Source organism: Hyperolius riggenbachi, chromosome 12, assembly GCF_040937935.1.
Source record: "Hyperolius riggenbachi isolate aHypRig1 chromosome 12, aHypRig1.pri, whole genome shotgun sequence".
In the NCBI taxonomy this organism is placed as follows: domain Eukaryota; kingdom Metazoa; phylum Chordata; class Amphibia; order Anura; family Hyperoliidae; genus Hyperolius; species Hyperolius riggenbachi.
The window spans coordinates 199,381,609-199,401,821 of record NC_090657.1 but is presented as its reverse complement, the minus strand read 5'-3'; the positions used below and the strand labels follow the sequence as shown (position 1 = coordinate 199,401,821).

The following is a 20,213-nucleotide window of genomic DNA, read 5'->3' as shown; positions in this document are numbered from 1 at the left end:
GTTGCCCAGCTTGACCTGTTGCGTTCTTTCCGACAGGAAGTCCTTGACCCATCCACTGAGAGTGGGTTCGACTCCGAGCTGTGCCAGGTTGTCAAGCAGAATGTTGGGGCAGATCGTGTTGAATGCTGAGCTAAAGTCCAAGAACAGGATCCTAGCGTAGGAGCCGGGACTGTCCAGGTGCTCTGTGATGTATGCTAGGCTACCATTTATAGCATCCTCAACAGACCTGTTTGCCCTATATGCGAATTGGTGTGGGTCCGTCTCTGTTGGAGTAGAACTGGCTCTGCAGACTTCTTCAGCATCACTATAGTGCACAGTACTTTGGGAGGGGTAGGGAGGTTGGGAGCTGAGAGCGCTGTACACAAGAGCCTGCTGCACACTGAATAGGGACTGTCTACAAATCTTTGTCATTAGAACAATTGTGCAGAGAGCAGAAAGATTTTTTTCTCTGTGTGTCCAGGCTCCTCAAGCATCACTACAGTACACAGCACTTGGAAAGAAGTAGAGCGGCTAGGGGTAGAGCAGTTCTGTACACAACAGTTTGCTGAACATTGAATAGGGACTGCCTACAAATCTTTGTCTGCAAAACTTTGTATGATTCCTTATCAGTGGCTAAGCCTATGCAGTCATTACAACAGTTGTGCTGAGAGCAGAAAGGTTTTTCTCTCCATGCCCTTAGTTGTCAGTCTCTCAAGACAGGGAAAAGAAACTTCTCCGCCAATGAGGTCCCCTGCGTCTGCATCCCATGCAGGGTCTATTGTTATGCCCCTGCTGGTTTGAATACCTGCCTTCTTATGCTCCTTTGCTAGGACTGAAATAGTTGTTTGTTATTGTTATTATTATTATTTTGCCCAATTTGTTTGTCACGTTTATTTGCTGATGCTTGACTATTTTGCAATTCTCTGTAGGTTTACAGGCATCAGGGATTGTCAATTTATGCACCATCATTTTATATGTGTTTTTCCCCTCCTATTTTCTTATAAAATGTCTTTGGCCAGAAACCCACTAGGAGCGATTTTCTGAACGCTTTGCAATTTGAAAACCCTCGCTAATGTAATGCTATGGGCAGAACCGATTCTAATAACAATGCGGTCCCTGGGCAAAATTAACCTGGGAGCCCCCAAATAGATACCCCCTCAACCAAAATGCAGCAGGAGACCCTTTGTTGCAGCCAGATTTCCCCATAGGACCCTTGAGCCAGGGGCTGACACCCCTTGGCTCTGCTGTGTAGGGGCCCCGGGGAGCAACAGTTAAGTTGAGAGAGACACCTTGGGGGCCCCTACAGGCTCTGGGGCAATTGCCCCCTTTGCCTCTATGGTAGCGCCAGCCCTGGCTATAGGTGTGATCCCACTTGAGTGATGTGATTTTATAAAAATCCCCCATAGCATTGCATTAGCAAGAGCTATTTCAAATCACCAGCGGTGATAAATTGCTCTTAGGGGGTTTCTGGCCTTGCTTGAAGCAATTGCATATGAGCAGATAGGAACGTGTGTTGCGATGCTCTATCTTCTGTCCGTGGTACCAAAGCCACGGGTGACTTTATGACTTCACATTTTAGTGTTGTTGGAGAAAGTGTGCTTTGCACAGTATGATTTCTATTGTGAAGATGCCCGTTAGCTGTACAATTTTTTCGTTAAATGCAATCTTTTTATTTAATATTTACAATTGAAAGCATTTGGAGGGTAATTATCGATTGTTCCCATTAACAGGTTGATTAGGGTATTTTCTCTCTTCCAGTTTGATTGTAAAATCCAAAATGATTGCATTACATCCAGTCAGCCATAGAATCGTTTACATCAATTTTCACCACCCACTGCACAGTTTTCTGTACAATCTGATCATAAAAATTGAGTTACAAATTAAGTTACAAAATTGTGTTACAACAGATGTGGGGATCCACTGCCCTACTTTTTGTTTTTATGCTTTATAAATAAAACTTACATTTCATTGAGTGGAACCCACTAATTCACTGATGCCTAGCACACAAATAACTATGATGTGCTTATTTTTTCTTTCTCTGCCTCATATATCATGTATGTAAGTGGCTGACTCAGTCCTGACTCAGAAAGTGACTTCAGTGTGACCCTCACTGATGAGAAATTCCAACTATAAAACACTTTCCTAGCAGAAAATGGCTTCTTAGAGCAGGAAAGAGATAAAAAAGGGTCAATAGTTCATATATTTTAGCTCTGGCATACTTCAATGAATGTGTCATTGAGCAAAAACAGTAAAACAGTTAAAATTTAAAAAGGGGATTAAAACATAAAATAAAAATGTGGAATATCATAAAAAGTCATTTTTAGGAGAAGGAAGATAGAGACAATTTCATTAGTTTATTTTCGCCTCAGGTGTCCTTTAAGTCTTACAAGCCTATATATCTGGAACTACTAAATGTTAAGTAGAGGTTGGAGATCATCATGTTACTGATAATTCTAATAAGTCTCAGTCTTCATTGTCCAGGTTTGTGACAGGCTTGCTTGACATGTTCCGCATGAAGCCCACGCATGCGGCGAGGAAGCTGTGATGTGTTTCCTGACGTTGTATAAAGTGGGATACGCTCTCATCTCTTCTCAGCTCTGTGTCACTGACGAGAGCACGGTGACATATATTACAATTCTGAGAAGAGCGTCCTTTATATTTACAGCCGCAGGGAGAATAGATATTGTAAATGTGAAATGATGTCTTGGTGAGGTGCGCTTATTGAAAGCCATCCCTGCGAGCTTTGGAGGTCGCCAGATGGAAATATAGTGCCAGAAGAGTGTATCGCCCCAGTAGAAGGACATACTCTGATGGAACTGGAAGGTCACCGTGTCCGTTCATCCCACATCACATTTTCATTAGTCATTTCAAATGTCGCCCTATTTTCTTCCCCACGTCTTTCATAGTTTGTGCATTTCAGTCTCAGGAATGCAGGGAAACTGGGCAGGATGGTGGCCTGGTGGTGTCATACTGACTGCAAATAACAGGCTTCGGCATTGGCCCATATCCATTGTCATGACATCTTACACATGTACAAGGTATGTCGCTGGCAGGAATTGGAACTTGATCCCTGGGGTGACATTACAGGCCTGGCACTGTACAGACTTGTTGCATTCTGTTGCCATGTGGGGGGCGGAGAGCTGACAGAGTGGCAAGTGAGTGATGTCACACAAGGGGCGGGATGTGTGGGAAGAACAGTGTTCTTGGCCTAGGCTTGGCTCAATCAATCTACCGGGCTGATCACTGGCAGAGACTGGGGGAGGCACTGTACATGCACTATATTCTTGGCAACCGTACTCTTCAACAGAGTTTCATCTAGCATGTGGGCTTAGCTGGATAGTGTACTGGTTAACTTTGATGTAGGATTTCAGCCTTTAAATATGCTTGGAATTCCGGCTCAAACCAGTATGTAAAACAGTAAGGAGTCTTTGGGCAAGACTTTCTAATGATTTTGGTCTCCTGTGGAGCACGCCTAAGTGGCTGAAGCCCTGAAGCACCTTGAGTCCATCAGAAGAAAAGCATGATATAAATGTTCCATGTCTTGAGTGTACAAATCTTTAGGGCACGAGCCCATTAACGCAGTTGTGTCCACTTCTGTCTGCTTTTCAGCATCTGTAGCAATGATGTGTTGCTGAAAGGTGGACACAAATGCCTTAGTGGTGTCAGGCCTTTAGAGAGGTACACAGAACAAATAATCCATGTGTTTACTCTTGTATACATAAAAAATCGGTTGGTAGAGTTGTCTATTGCTTGACTCATCCATACGAGGATATCAGTATGCTGTGTGAAGGGCTGTGGGATCTCCTGAAGACCCGTTAGGAGAAAGCCTCTTCTCAACCTGTTTCTAGAAACAACCCCTGCTCTTCTCGTTTTATTTTACAATGCCCTCTGGAAAAGCCAGACGCTGGATATCTGTTCCTCTCTCACAGTTAACCCATCTCACTTTTTTTGTTGATAGACCTATTATTTTCTTGTATTTATTTTATGATCGTTTGTGTCAAAATTACAGTAGACCTGTCACCGAAATCACATTCACAAGAATCGGGAGCACTTTAATCAGCATACTGTAACTATGACAGTCGTCTAAACAGAAGATGACCCTAGATCTTCCCTAATGTCTTCCTAATGCCGTCTTCATTTGAAGTCGTGAAAATTTACTGTAGATAGAAACTGACACATAAAACAAAAGTAGCCATAAAAGCTATGACCATGTCTCTTTCTCTCCTTTTCCCATATGGACATGTCCCGTCCGTTTTTAACAAGTATTTGGTTTATCCTCACCAATGAGTTGGTAATACTGTATGTTAAAGCAGAGCTTGACACCAGCAGCTTGGGAATATTAATTGTTATCTACATAGACCAGTAGCTCCACTTAACTGTGTCCCTTCCCCATTCAAAAAGTGTAGTTGTGCATTCTCTCCTTTCATATATCGCACATAGACGTGTCCCTCCACAGTCTTAAGTACAGCCAATATAGCAAGTATAGTCTCTCCATTCCACCACCTCAAAGTAAAAAGTACAGTCTGCCATGTTGTCACTCAGCACTAGTGATGTCGCGAACCTCCAATTTTCTCTGTTCGCGAACTTCCGCGGAAGGTTCGGTTCGCGGAAAAGTTCGCGAACCGCAATAGACTTCAATGGGGAGGCGAACTTCAAAATTTAGAAAAATTTCTACCGGCTGGAAAAATGATAGAAAACATGTTTCAAGGGATCTAATACCTGGAGGAAGACATGATTGAGTGAAATACACATCAAAAGTCCCAGGAAAAAAATCTAGATTTCACATACAGTAAACCCCTATTTTAAGGTCACAAATCTCATTCAATGTTCAATTACAGGCCTACACTACTTTACAACATCAGGCAATGTATCCCTCTCTCCCTCCCTCCCTGGAGGGTCTCATCTTCCAGGGAATTGTAGAATTTCAAATGCCGGGAGTTGAACCCAGGTCTTGGCCGGGAATTGAACCCAGGTCTGAGTGCTTGGTAGTCAGCTCTCTTAACCGCTATACCACCACCAACACTACATGCTGAAGGCAGCCTAGCATGTACCATTATGATATATCCTAGAGAAAAATGAGCTTGCTTAAAGATTTGTAGGATTTTAAAAGCCAGCTTACATACCTTGGCCAGGAATTGAACCCAGGTCTTGGCCAGGAATTGAACCCAGGTCTGAGTGCTTGGTAGTCGGCTCTCTTAGCCGCTATACCACCACCAACACTACATGCTGGAGGCAGCCTAGCATGTACCATTATGATATATCCTAGAGAAAAATGAGCTTGCTTAAAGATTTGTAGGATTTTAAAAGCCAGCTTACATACCTTGGCTGGGAATTGAACCCAGGTCTTGGCCGGGAATTGAACCCAGGTCTGAGTGCTTGGTAGTCAGCTCTCTTAACCGCTATACCACCACCAACACTACATGCTGAAGCCAGCCTAGCATGTACCATTGTAATATACCCAAGAGAAAAATGAGCTTGCTCTCTTTCTCTCTCTAGGACTTGGTGGTTTTAAGCTGAAAATTCACTTCAATGGCATCAACGGATACTAGCAGAATTTCACAGGCAATTTCGGAATTCTGCCGGATTGAAAAAGCAATTCCGTTCCGACCAAACGGAATGGAATGACCAATTTCCACCTAAAATTGCGGAAAATACAATTCCGCGGAAAGCGGTGACCATCCCTACTAGAGAGAGAGAGAGATTAATCTACATGGCTATCTGGGGTTCTCTTCGGACAACTGTTGAACACAAAAGGCAAGGCCATGACTGGGTGGGGTTGAACCACCAACCTTTTAGTTAACAGCCAAACACGCTAACCAATTGTGCCACAGAGACAGTGTTCTATTCCTGGCCAATGTGAGTTGGCTTTTTGCATACTACACATCCTTAACCACTTTGTCCTCCTTGACGTATAAAAACGTCAAGGAGGACAGGCGCGCTCCCGCGGCTGATCGCGCGCGTGCACGCGCACTCCCGGCCGCGGATTCGGTAGCCCAGGAATCAATGTATCGGGCTATGGTGCCCGATCACTGATTCCTCTCCCCCGCTGAAAAAGCGACAGCTTATCTCGGAAGCTACGCTTTTCTGGTAATATGTCACCCTAAACGTACATTGTACGCTTAGAGTGACGTCATGTAAACAAACTCCAGGTTGCCATCTTGTGGTCAAAGAGTAAAACTACATCTAAAAGTAAAAAAAAAATTACATTACACACACACTTCCCTAAATAAAAAACTATTTACTTCCCCCCCTCCCAAAAATACCCACATAAAATGTTTTATAAAAAAAAAAAAACCATTACAATTTAAAGAAAAACAAAACACATAAATATTTACCTAAGGGTTTAAACTATTTAAATATCTAAGTAAAGATGAAATATTTCTATATATTTTTTTTTTTTTATAAGCTTGTAAATAGTGATGGATGCAACACGGGAAAAATGCTCTTTTATTTCCAAATAAAATATTGTCGCCATACATTGTGATAGGGACATAATTTAAACGGTGAAATAACCGTGACAAATGGGCAATTACAATACGTGGGTTTTAATTATGGAGGCATGTATTATTTTAAAACTATAATGGCCGAAAACTGAGAAATAATGAATTGTTTCCGTTTTTTTCTTATTCTTACTGTCAAAATGCATTTACAGTAAGGTAGCTCTTAGCAAAATGTACCCCCCCAAAGAAAGCCTAATTGGTGGCGGAAAAAACAAGATATAGATCAGTTCATTGTGATAAGTAGTGATAAAGTTATAGGCGAATGAATGGGAGGTAAACATTGCTCGGATGCATAAAGTGAAAACGACTAAGAGCTTAAGTGGTTAAGCAAGCTCATTTCTCTCTAGGTTATATCATAATGGTACGTGCTAGGCTGGTTTCAGAATGTAGTGTTGGTGGTGGTATAGCGGTTAAAGGGACACTTAAGTCAAGAATAAAAAATCAGTTTAACTTGCCTGGGGCTTCTACCAGCCCCTTGCAGCCATCCCGTGCCCTTGCAGTCACTCACGGAGCCTCCGGTCCCCCGCCCCCAGCTAGTTTTGTTTTTGCCGACAGGCCCTGACAGGGAGTCTGCGGGCTTTCTGCGCCTGCATAGGCCTGGCTACATGTATCCTTCTTCATGTTCCTATCCTCAATAGCGTCCTGCACAGGCGCAGGACGCTAATGCGGACAGGAACACGAAGAAAAATGTGTGGCCAGGCCTGTCGGATCTGTCAGCGAAAACGAAACTAGCTGGCGGCGGGGTACTGGAGGCTCCGAGAGTGACTGCGACGGCATGGGACGACTGGAGGGGGCTGGTAGAAGCCCCAGGTAAGTAAAACTGATTTTTTTCTTCCTGGCTTAAGTGTCCCTTTAAGAGAGCTATCTACCATGCACTCAGACCTGAGTTCAATTCCCGGCCAAGGTATGTAAGCTGGCTTTTAAAAGCTTACAAATCTTTAAGCAAGCTCATTTTTCTCTAGGATATATCATAATGGTACATGCTAGGCTGCCTTCAGCATGTAGTGTTGGTGGTGGTATAGCGGTTAAGAGAGCTATCTACCATGCACTCAGACCTGGGTTCAATTCCCGGCCAAGACCTGGGTTCAATTTCCCGCCATGTACTGATTTCATGGATGGCAGTAAATTACCAATTACAGGCCCATTTAGATATCCATAACTGACTGTCAAAAATATGGAATGATAATTTCTTTAAAAAAAAAAAAAAAAACTACTTGTGCATCAGATACTTGTCACAGATTATTCTTGTACTTGAGTAGAATATGACTTTAATTTTGTTTCTGTGCTTCTGTCACTGCAAGGAGCTTGGAAGCAATGTGATTGTTTCACATCAGTGGAAAGTAGCAGGAAAATACAGTCTGTTCTTTTCAGTCCAATGAGCTCAAATCTTATACTATTTTTCAACTTCTTTTAGGCTTGTAGCCTGTTTATGGAAGCTGCTGTTCAGTCATTATCCCCCGCTGCAGGTTATATTATCTGCTGTACCCCCAGACACACATACACTTATCAAGAGCGCACGCTAATTTGGTATGAATGCATTCCAAAACATTCCCTGATGCTTTTAAATAACTAATGCTTCACTAAATTCCAAAATAATGCTTTCTAAAAAGCTTTGTGAGTTTGTTTCATATATGATTTATCACTTCATAAAAGTCATAAAAGTCCAGACTTATTGAAATGAATTTACTCTGACAAGCCGAAGCATTCCCTGCATTCATCAGAAGTGGCCCCTTGGGGTACACGTATATCCTTATACCAGCCCGGCCGCCTGAGGCCCCAGATTGGTTAGCAAGGTTGCCTATTATAGTAATGATCCATAAGCCAGACACATGATGCATACAAAGGGTGGGGTTATTGCCTTTTGTAGTTTTGACTAACTGAGAGTTCCCTGTTAGTTGGGGCCTCCCTGAGTACTCTACAAGCTAATTTACCTTACCATGTGTATGGACCCCCCTGAGAATACCTGGAGTGAGAAAGATATGGAGGCTGACATATTTATTCCCTTTTAAACAATACCATTTGCCATTAAAGAGAACCTGTACTGAGTAAAATTATTTAAAATAAACACATGAGGTAACTTCAAATGAACATTACATAGTTACCTTGCCATCAGTTCCTCTCAGAAGCTCAACATTTTCTGCTGACAATAATCCCTTCCAGTTCTGACAACATTTTGTCAGAACTGAAATATATCAGTTGCTGTCTGTTATATATCAGTTGCTGTCAGTTACAGCTGAGAGGAGAACTGATGTGTCCATGTTTCCCTATGGCTCAAGTGAGCTATTTGACAGTTTAACAGTGTGCTGACCAGGAAGCTGTTATGGGGTAATGGCTATTTTCAAAATGGAGGACGGAGAATTCCCTTGATCACAGTGAACAAACAGGACGCAGGAGAGGAGAAAGAGATTGAGGAGTAGACTACACAGGAGGTAAGTATGATGTGTGTATGTTTATTTAGACTTTTATTTTCAGTTCAGGTTTTCTTTAAGTCCTGCTGATCTTTCATGCATCAATAGTGGCTGAATCACACATCTGAAACAAGCATGCGGCTAATTCAGTTAAACTTCAGTCAGAGCATCTTCTCGCCATACTTGTTCAGGAGCTATGGCTGAAAGTAATCGAGACAGAAGATCAGCTGGATAGCCAGGCAATTTACAATGTTTAAAGTGGCCTGAGCACCAGGAACATTTTTTTTTTAAATGTAACCTTGGAATAGTGTGCCATGGCAGGTCTGCTCCTTGCTTACATACGGGGAGCTGCTCCTCTAGATCCACCTTGTTCTTCAGAGAGTAACCACAGCTGTGACAAAATTTCAACTTCCTGGCAAGTGTCTCATGCACCCCGCAATGCATGCCGTGAGATGTTGTCCGTGGATATCTCCCAGATGGTAGGACTGTGTTCATGTGACCATATAAATAATGTTCGTTATACGGCTACTTAAATACAACTCACGTGTTACAATAGACCAAGGACCTTTTACCTGTTAGCAATAATGGATTCATATGTAATGGGGCCTTAGGTAAGTTAGTAGATTTGGGGCCCTCTTGAGGTTTTTTTGTAAGCTTAAATGGAGAGAGGTCAGAGAAGGTGGCTTGACCCTCACTAGCCCCCAAGCACCTGCCTAGTTTCCCTGCTGGATAATCCTGCTCTGCCTGTTAGGGTTTCTTAACTTTGTTTTTCTTACCTGATGAAATGTTCTACTCATTTCAGAAGATCTCCTCTCCTGTTGTGTCTGTGCAACAGAAAATGAGGAAACTCTTACCCAACACAGTATAGATATAACTCAGATTCTAACAACCCTGCATTATTTGTAAAACTAAAGATTTTACAGTTTTCCTTTAGGATTGTCATTCCTAGAGCTGGTCATATATTTCTCAAGGTCGATACAATATTTGTGATGAATTTTTATTTATTATTGATTTTCATGGTTGCCTTGCAGAACTCCCAGCTACAACTATGCTCCGAACCCTGACAAGCACTGGATCCTGCGCTACACAGGCTCAATGCTGCCCATCCACATGGAGTTCACCAACATTCTGCAGAGGAGGCGTCTGCAGACCCTCATGTCTGTGGATGACTCAATGGAACAGGTAAGGCTATACCAGAATGGCAACTGTAATCCACGTGGTTATGACATGGTACCTGAGTACCTAAGGGTATTTCACATTACAGTAAGCTCAGTGTAAAATGTTTAAGTACATATCGAGTGGTATCTCAGAGCCATATGGGTGCTGTAGGTTACTCCAGAAGTATACCTTAGAGCCACATGGATATGATTGGGTATTTGATGTTGGCTCTGGCGTACTGCCTAAATATAGCCAAACCTCTTCCAAATGTTTTCAGCAGAGGTCTGCTTGATTTTAATGCTGGCATTTGCGTTAATGTAGCCAGAATGCTGCGTTATCAGCAGTAGGGTGTTTGATTTTGCCCAGTACACAGCCAAAACAAAGTAAGAGAATAGCTGGTGAGTATCCGTTACCGATGTTAGAGATGTCAGTTCAAGTTAAGCATAGAGTAGGAGGGGTGGGAGGCTAGTGTTAATAACAATCTAGGGGTTTATATTGGGTTGAGAGGGTTAAGCATCAGGAAGGGGTTAATGCAGAATAGGCATCAGGTAGGAATTGCGAGAAGGTTAGGGTTGGTGAAGGCTAGGGTTAAGCGACAGTCAGGAGTTAACAGCAGGGAGTGAGGATAGCGTTAGGCATCAGGTAAGAGTTGCCATTATGCCATTATGAGGGAGGTGATGGTTAAGTAATCAATGGGGGAGCAGCCCTCAAAATTGCCAAAGGGACAGTGTGACGAATCCAACATAGCAGACTAGTAATGGTTATCCCAAGTTAATGATACACTCTGATTATTGGGTTCTCAGGATGACTCTACCCCATGCCAGACTCACAACTGCCCACTACAGTGGCCATACCTCCCAACTTTTTGAGATGAGAAAGAGGGTCACTTAAGCCACACCCCTGACCACACCCCCATCACACCACTAGTCACGCATACCATAAAGAGTTCATAAGAAAAATTTGTTGTTTTATAATTCAAACCACACTGGTCCTTTCTATCCTGGTTAATTTTTCTTCATATTAACATTTTAAAATTAGTAATATATCAATTTAAAGGATGGGAATAAAGTTTGGAGTCAATCAAACACATTTTTAGTAGAGAACTACATATATTTGCATAGAAAGAGGGACAAAGTCCTGAAAGAGTGACAAATGAGGAGGAAAGATGGACAGAGGGACAGGGCTCCCAAAGAGGGACTGTCCCTCCAAAAGAGGGACAGTTGGGAGCTGACAGTGGGCTATTTTTTTTTTTTGCTTGATGAAAGTGGGACACTTATGCTCCTGAATCGTGTTGCAATTAACTAATAAAAGTATTTTTCTGACACACAGAGTGGTCACCGTGTTCTTACTGCACTCATCCCACCAGAAACTCAATTTTATGCCACCACCCTACAGCACAGTAGCTCCAGTGTGCATGCTTGGTGTGAGGCGTAAGCTTATACCCAGTGTGCACAAAATCCAACAGCTTCACTACCACTGCCGCCAGCCCACCCACAGAGTGCTCACAGCGTGTTAGAGCTGCGCAGGGCAGGTAGTAGCATGAGCCCAGGAGCCTCAAGGACCAGAGGTTTGGTGGGAACAGTCTGTGCCTGAGAAGCCCAGTCCCTGGCAAGTGGGACAAAAGCCTGACAACTGGACCACTTGTACAGGTTACCAGCATCTCCCAAAGGTGGGAATATTCCGCGGCTGGCCGGCCATTTGGTTTGTGTTGGCCCTGAGTGCGCTCTTTTGCTTTGTTCCTTTTACAGATTCTACCCACTACGGAGGGTTAAATAAGAGCTATGATAGTGTACAATTTTAATTAGAAGTTAAAGAAAAAATTACAAACTGTAGTATGAACAGCAGCCCTTTTTTGTCTTTATCAGTATTCTTTTATCACTTTTCTCAGATTTTATAAGTTGCTTGCAGATTCCTTGCACTTCATTATCCTTGAAGCCCCTTTCACACATTTTCATTGCGTTGCATTACCCTTTTTGAGTAACACTAATGCAATGTCTATGGGACGTTTCATACCTGATGCTGTGCGATGCACCAAAAGTATCCGAGGAGACGCAAAAGCATCATCGCGTTATCGGACAACATCCGCGGCGATGTGCGGTGACTTCAAGTCATGTGACTCAGTAGCGCCGCAGATATTTTAAAATGTTTTGCGGTGCGCATGCACATTAGCAAGTTTTGTCAATATTCTTGCTTGCAATGCGTATTTCCACCACAGGAAGTGAGCACTAGAGAGCCTAACTTGATTTGAATTGCTACCACGTATTACATGAAGGCACATTACCGCGGATTAGCGCCGGTATCTACAAAGCCTTTTTTGAGCGTTTAGGTGCGTTCATCCGATCGTACAGTATCCAAAACGCTGGTTGCTAGTGTGAAACCGGCCTGAGACATACCTTTAGCAGAGTAGTCACCATCACTTCTTTAGTCATATGTACAGTTAAGTGCCTGATTATCGACTAGGCAACCAAATCAATTGATTGGGGTCAATCTGCAGCGGAGCTGGGTTAAGACCATACAGGGCCCCAAGCAGAACAATAAATTTAGCCCAACCATTTTACCAATATTTTTCTATCGGTAAACATGACCTATTCTTACACAAGCCCTCCCTCTACCAATGCCTAACCCCAGCGGAACTTTCACACCAATGCCTAACCCTTACTGACCCGCCCCCTCCCCAAAGTGATACCTAACCCTAGCTGTCAGTCCCTAACCCCCATTCCACCCCCGCAAAGCCACCAATATCCACGTTTCCTTCACCTTATTACAATAAATATAACACTGCAGAAATGTGAGTGCCCTGGTTAATAGTGGCAATAAATGAAAATTTTGGTGCTGGGGGGGTATTGCGCCTCTGGGTCTCCTCGATATACAAACTGTGGCTACCAATAATTTCTTTTTATAGCGGCTATTATATTGGGTGCCTATGGTGGTGCCCAAAGTTCCCCAACCACTCCGGTGCCCAAATGTCCTGTTTCCCTGGCTGGTTTCCCTGTAATGAGCGGCCTTTAGCCTCGCTGCAATGTTTCCTGTGCATTTGGCCGTTTTAATCTACGCTGGTTTTTAGCGGTGAATCTTCTCCAGCAACAGGTTAATATTTCATGCATTTGCCCCTCTCCGTCCCCTTTGAAGCCAGAAACACATTAAACTTGTTTTATTCCACTAAATTATTAGCAGACGGCTGCGGCGGCAGTTTAATCCCCTCCATTCTCGCTAATGTTTTATTAATCTACAAAACAGACAATTTACTGTTTTTATTTACTGAGTTAATAAAAGCGAAGAAAATCGTGTCTCTCCACACCAAGGAGGAACACGCAGGGAATATTGATGGGCTGGTATGTGGAGGAGAATTCTTCTCCCTCTACTTCAGTACTTCAAGAGGAAAGAGGGCCAGATTTACTTCTATTCTCTATATTTTGCCCAAGCTATTATGCAATGCTACAGACATCAAATCATTCTCATCAGTCCCTCTCTCTCATGGTAGCTTCATCTAGGCACAATGAGCCACAAAGCTTGGTAGCTTAGGCCATCTATTGTTTTCAATCAGGTGGATCCAGCTAAGGTTATGATAGGTACACTTAGGCCGGTTTCACACCTGAGGCAAGTGGCAATGTATGGGCAGATCTGCCAAGAGACAGATGTCTTTGTAATCGAATCTGATCAGAGAGAGATGTCTCTCTTGCAAATCTCATCTCTCCAGCTGCCGCGACAACCTGTTTCCTCCGTTGTCATGTTTACCACATGGCGGCGCATGGGTGACATCACACAAATGCACCTCCTTGCAAATTATTCATAGAAGCAAAGACTATTAAACATTGCGAATAACATTTTCGTGAAGGTATAATTAAACTTTCCATATAATAATGCAGTAACTAGGTTTTAGTCAGACTCCCTTTTTCCTACTGTTGAAAGCCCTTTTACAGATGTACTGAGCAGCTGCAGCAACTTATGCCTGGCCTGAGACTGGGGGTAAAGTCTCAGGTTATGATATATCACCTAATAATCTTGTGACTACACTTCCTTGCATGCTAATATCTGCCTCTGTGCTGTTAACACAATATCAATAAAGGATTTCTACTTTCACCCGACCAACTGGTGTAGCGGGACTTCTTCCTTTTGTTACACACTGTTAACACATTGAAAGAAAAAAAATAGGGAGAGAATAAAGGGGAAAGCGAGAAAAGTTCAAGGTAAATTATCAGGAAAATATGTGTTACCATGCGAGGCAACACTGGCCACAGTTTCCTTAGGGAGGTAGCCTAATTAGTCTCCATTAGCCAGTACTGCACACATTTCAGGGGCCAAACATGGACTCACAATGCATTTTTTCAGCATCTGTACACTTGTAGGGATGGGTAAGAGCCTTCTGTACACTGGTGTTTCTGTTGTGTGTTCCAGATCCATAACATGTTGGTGGAAACGGGTGAGATCGAGAACACGTATGTTATTTACACAGCTGACCATGGATATCACATAGGACAGTTTGGACTAGTGAAGGGAAAGTCCATGCCATATGAGTTTGATATCCGGGTACCATTCTATATTCGAGGACCAAATGTGGATGCCGGCTCTCTGTAAGTAAAATCTCCTGGGTGTGGGGAGAACCTGTTGATGAAGAGTTTGGGGGACTTTACCAGGGAAAGTTTGTTATAGTTTACAGTATATTAAGCCTCATGCATTCTCATTGGAGCATTTTGTCTTCTCTTCCCGTACAGGAATCCACACATCGTGCTTAACATAGACCTTGCTCCCACCATCCTGGACATTGCTGGTCTGGACATTCCTCCAGATATGGATGGCAAATCAATCCTGAAACTGCTGGACATTGAGAAGCCAGTGAATAGGTGAGGTCATCAGACAGCAGGTGACATTATTTACCTCATGAAATATACCGTTTTCATTTCTTGGAAGATTAGTTGGAAGTTCTGACTATAGAGATGTTTATATATACTCTGCGCTAGCAAGTACATTCTGGTCTCACACTGGTGAACTTCTAGGATTTATCTTTTGGTCACACCCCAAAGCTACTGTAGGTGTTTTTTAAAGGGACCCTGTAGTGGATTCAAGTATACTGAGTATATCCTGAAGTAGGAATGTTTTCTAAAGGAACTCAGGCCACTGCCTAGAGCGCAATTGTGCCCCAAGAGCGCCGCAGGAGCCTGAAGTGTGTTCCATAGTCATAGCCTTATGTCCTACCATATTATTATAATGTATTTATGTATATGTATACATACATACTGTAGTCATGTCACTGACTGTCCTCAGAGGAGTTCACAATCTAATCCCTAATTACTGAAGAAGAAGGAAGCCTCTGGATACTGGAGGTATCCCATGTCCTCCTCACTGCTGCTCATCAGGACCCTCTGGAAGTTCCAGGCCACGTTCTTCTTTATAAATGAGCACAGACACAGTACAGCTGGTGCTTGTTCCTGAAGAGGAGCGTTGCATGGATCATCAATTTGACAAGCCCTTATTAGATTTCTTCAGGAAGTCCACGCTTTGCAACAGGGGAGGACGGCATGGGAAGCCTTTATAGGAGGCAGTGGCCTGAGTTCCTTTAGTAAACATACCTACTTCAGGATATACTCAGTATACTTGAATCCACTACAGGGTCCCTTTAAGAAACACCTGCAGTAGCTTGGGGGTGTGGCCAAAAGATAATTCCTAGAAGTTCACCAGTGTGAGACCAGAATGTACTTGCTAGCACAGAGTATATATAAACATCTCTGTAGTCAGCACTTCCTTCTGCAACAGGCATCGTTGATCAGATAAATGTTTGTTGGTACTGTCCCTTTAAGGCAGGATATTACCATTGTAAAAACAGTAGCTCTTTTGAATTATATGCTGATTTCCAGGAATGGATGAATATAACATTAGCTGACCTGTCACAAATGCTATGATGAATGAAGATTCTGTCTGATAACTTGAAATTTCTCTGCCTAATGAAATCTCTCTGAGACTGCCGCAAGTTGTGCATTCCGTTTGAACATTTTAGATGTTAGATTTCTCGCTCCCTTTAATGTCACATGAATTGACCAGGCTGAAGGCGTTACATCATTTTATTTCCAGGTAGCCATGGAAACCTGGAACTGTAACTCAACTTGATGGAATAATCTCCTGTCAGAGCGGCGAATGTGGTGCTAATTGGCCTCTTTTTTCTGACGCGGCAGCCATGTTTAATGAGGGGGTGGCCGGGCGCTCAGACTGACATGTTTTCCCTGGGTGTTAAACGCACCATCTGAGTCCTCTTCATTACGCTACACTGTTTGTCGCCTAAACTGTGGAAAGCAAGCCAATGATTACCCGGAAACAGAGAACTAAAGTTATGTGTTAATTAATAGTGGTCTTTAGTCTCTCCCGTGTGTGATCTCAGATGCTGTACTCCTGATTCAGAATACATACAGAGAAAGCTGCCAGGGCTGCTCATAGGCCACAAAGACTCTCTTATTTGAGGAATAGGTAGGTGCATCCCACACAGACACCCAGGCCATATGCAATTTACCTTTTCTCATGAGGTTTCTCCTAGGAAATCATTTTTAATCGTCAATTTTAATAAGCTTTTTTGAACTTAGCAATAGAAAAAGTACCAAAAGTAGGAGAAAAAGTACTGTCAAAATTATTTTGAGTAGGGCAAGACATTTTATTAACAAATTGTGAAAATATCACCTATGCGAAAACGTTAATTGCACACGGGCCCCAGTGCTCAAAATGGGGACAAGTGACAGTCACTGTGACAACGTGTACTGGAGCCAGGGCTTAGTTTAATACCCAGGGGTGTACACAACACAAGAAGTTAAAATTAGAAGTCAAACTCACATTGTGGGTCCATGCACACTGGACCCTATTGGTTGTTGCATAAGACCTCATTAGTAGCATCGCACTTATCGCCAGTAAAGTGCTCAATGATTCAGTGTTCTGTACATCTCCAATAAGTAAATTCAAAAAGTGCACCTTCTCCTTCCCGACCTGGTTTCGACCTTTCTCCGACAGGGGATGCATTGCGCCATTTACTGGCGATAAGTGCAATACTATTAATACGGTCTTAGGCAACAGGGTCCAGTGTACATGGACCCACAATGTGAGTTTGACTTCTGTTTTAACTTCCTTGTGTTGTTTTATTAAATTGTACAACCCTGGGCATTTAACTAAGCCCTGACTCCAGTACTGTAGGACCTAGATGAAGGTGAGGGGTCACACAGTCATAAAGACACCTAGAGCTTCTGGAATTTTATGTTGAGGACTGAAAGGATTTTTATAGCCCTTTGCCTTCATAAAAAGGGAAGTTATTATATATGAACACTTCCCTCTGTTTGAACTACGACTCCCATAGCGCATCAATTCAGAAAAGTGGGCAGAGCTGTGTAAGTCCTTTTTCAAAGAGCCAGAATAGATAACAAGTAAAGTTTCTTAACTCTTCCTGGACTGGATTCCTGTACGGGAAAACAAATTGAGACTTATATATTTGCTGCATCTGCAGCGCCTGCACAAGCGCACAATCGTGCTCAGTGGTCTGGAGCGTTCTGCGCAGGCGCAGTACTTCTGTGTCTGCACAGACTGCTCAAGGCTACGTGAGCGCAGTTGTGAGCAGTGCAGGCGTGGGCTCGCACCAGTGCAGAAGATGCTGGTCGGCATCTGCAACGGAGGGGACCCCGGGCCACGAGCTGGGAGCAGAGCTGCGGCGAGGGACACATCGGCTGCCAAGGGCTGGAGGAAGCCCCAGGTACGTAGATCTTGTTTTTTCTTTTCAGCTCGGATCTTACCTCTAAGTCAAATGTTAATACCCATACATCACTACATATTTTAATTACTTAGATGCTCAATACTATGAAAATATCCTATCGCTGTCCCCCAGTACTGTTTTAGGTAGGCACCCAGTTATGGGAGTAGGGAGGATTAATGAGATGCAAATCATTTTCTCTTTTATTCAAATTTTGTGTCAATTATATGGAGCTTGAAAGTAGACTAATAAAACTTGACAGGAAGTTATTTTGTTTAGTTGAACTTCAAGCTGCATAGAATTTACATAAAATTTGAATGCAAGGATATATTATTTGTATCTCATTCACCATCCCTAATAGGGAGCAGATGTGTCCACCCCCTCAGTATAGGTTGTCGGCTGTGCCACCCACTCCCCGTATTGGTAGAGAATGTGCCCCAAGTATTTGACATTTACCCCCATTATGAGCCAACCCTGATGGGTAAGACAAGGAACAGTGACCCTACTGTAAGAACTAAAGCTGCAGATCACTAAAGCAGAAGCCAACAACATTAGAGGAAACTTGTATACCCCAAATTTGATTTACGGTACCAATAATTTTCTTTCCAATGTAAAATACTTACACATCAACATCCTGGACATAAAGCATATTAAGAGGGAAATAAGGAAAATGTGTTGGGCATAATGCAACAGGCAGTCAGCTGGCATACCCTCACACTGGGCTTTCACATAAGATGATTGACAATGTTTGTCTGAAGCAACAATAGTCTAGTGTGTGTACATTTCTAATGCAAATTGGTGAAACAATGTAATAAGTTATCCTGCTTTTTAGATGTACCTATTTTGCATCTCTGTTGGATTGACAATATTGTGTGTCTCCTCCTGCAGGTTTCATGTTCACAAAAAGGTGAAAGTCTGGCGGGATTCCTTCCTAGTGGAACGCGGGTGAGTCTTGTCAAGACTTGAAGAGGTGCTGGATCTGTCTATGAAAGCTTTCTCTGCAGCAAGTGGAATTCTAAACAGGCTTTCTTTTCAAGGGCAATTAAAGCGAGAGAGATGAGGAGGCTGCCATATTTATTTCCATTGCCTGGCTGTCTTTAAAGCCCCATCTACACCATACAATTTTTGACCGATTCAATTCATTGATTGGATTCAATCTGACATGTCCAATCGGGATTCAATTTGATTCAGTTTGCCATTGTTTTGCAATGGCAAATTGAATCGAATCGAATCCCGATCGGGCATGTCGGATCGAATCAATGAATCGAATCGGACAAAAAATTGTATGGTGTAGATGGGGCTTAATACTTTTACTCTGAACAAACATGCAGATCAGATGTTTCTGACAAAAATAGGACAAGATTAACTGCAAGCTTGTTTCAGGTGTGTGATTCATTCCAGACATTACTGAGGCATGGAAGATCAGCAGGGCTGCCAGGCAACTGGTATTGCTTAAAAAGGAAATAAATATGGCAGCCCCCATATCCCTCTCACTTCAGTTATCCTTTAAGTTTTTAATAAACTGAGATAGGGTTATCTTACAATTCCAGGGCTCTGAATGACAGTCCTTCTCTGAATGTAGAGTAAGGGCCCACTCACACGTAGGCCATCAGCAGGCGTTTATCACTAATCCCCAAAGCACTAGCGCATTGTTAACTATATGGCAGTGATCTCACTGCCGCGATTGCAGGCGATTAACGCAGAACGCACTACATGCCGCATCTTTTAGCATTTTTTGAGCGATCACAATTGCAATGTTTTTCAATCGCAAATCGTGATCGCACAAAAATCTCTAACATCTCCAGTGAAATACACGCAGTAATCATGTAAAAATTGCCAGCGCAAAATGCTAACGTTTTGCGATCTCAAGTGTGAATGAGGTCTAAAGCTGCGTACCCACCTGCCGATTTTCCAGTTGACCAGCGATTTGCAGACAACATTGCAAGGTGGGTACAGGTGCCCGATTGCGAACGTCGCCTAGCATCGCGCCAATGACGACGGACCGACACAGTGGATCGGATCTTTGAGATCCCTTATGACACCACACAAAGTACTGCGATTGTGGAAGTCTCCCTCGTGCCGCCATGTACGTCGCATGACCTTGCATTTTAACCTGCCGACAGGAAGAGGCGTAGCTGACGACCGTCGTCAAGGAGACGTTGCGGGAGCCGTCGGGCGGTGAGTACGAAACTTTACTCTCACTCATGACTAATTACAGGCTATAAAACTCTTGCAGGGCAGAAAGACAATTCTGAGTGAAGGGAATAGAGAGGGGAAAAAAAGCTCATCATTAGTTCTAAAACTGTCATTCAGCTAAGACAATAAAAACCTAATCTTATGTTGTTAGCTTATAAACACAAAATCAGACTGTGGGATTCCAAGTAAATCCTATTCATGTATAGAACTATGGATACATTTGTTAACCTCATCAGTTTTATTTTCAGCCCCTGGATT

General features: G+C 42.9%; 1 protein-coding gene across 10 annotated transcripts in view; it reads left to right on the top strand.

Moving 5' to 3' along the window:
- The window catches only part of SULF2 (sulfatase 2), a 504,100-nt gene that overhangs the window by 430,781 nt on the left and 53,106 nt on the right, over positions 1–20,213 (top strand). For all 10 annotated transcript variants that reach the window (XM_068262650.1, XM_068262646.1, XM_068262649.1 and 7 more), the window contains 4 exons: positions 9,919–10,069; positions 14,441–14,616; positions 14,758–14,886; positions 18,648–18,704. In XM_068262650.1, coding sequence (XP_068118751.1) covers positions 9,919–10,069; positions 14,441–14,616; positions 14,758–14,886; positions 18,648–18,704 — 513 coding nt within the window. The remainder of the gene's footprint in view (positions 1–9,918; positions 10,070–14,440; positions 14,617–14,757; positions 14,887–18,647; positions 18,705–20,213) is intronic.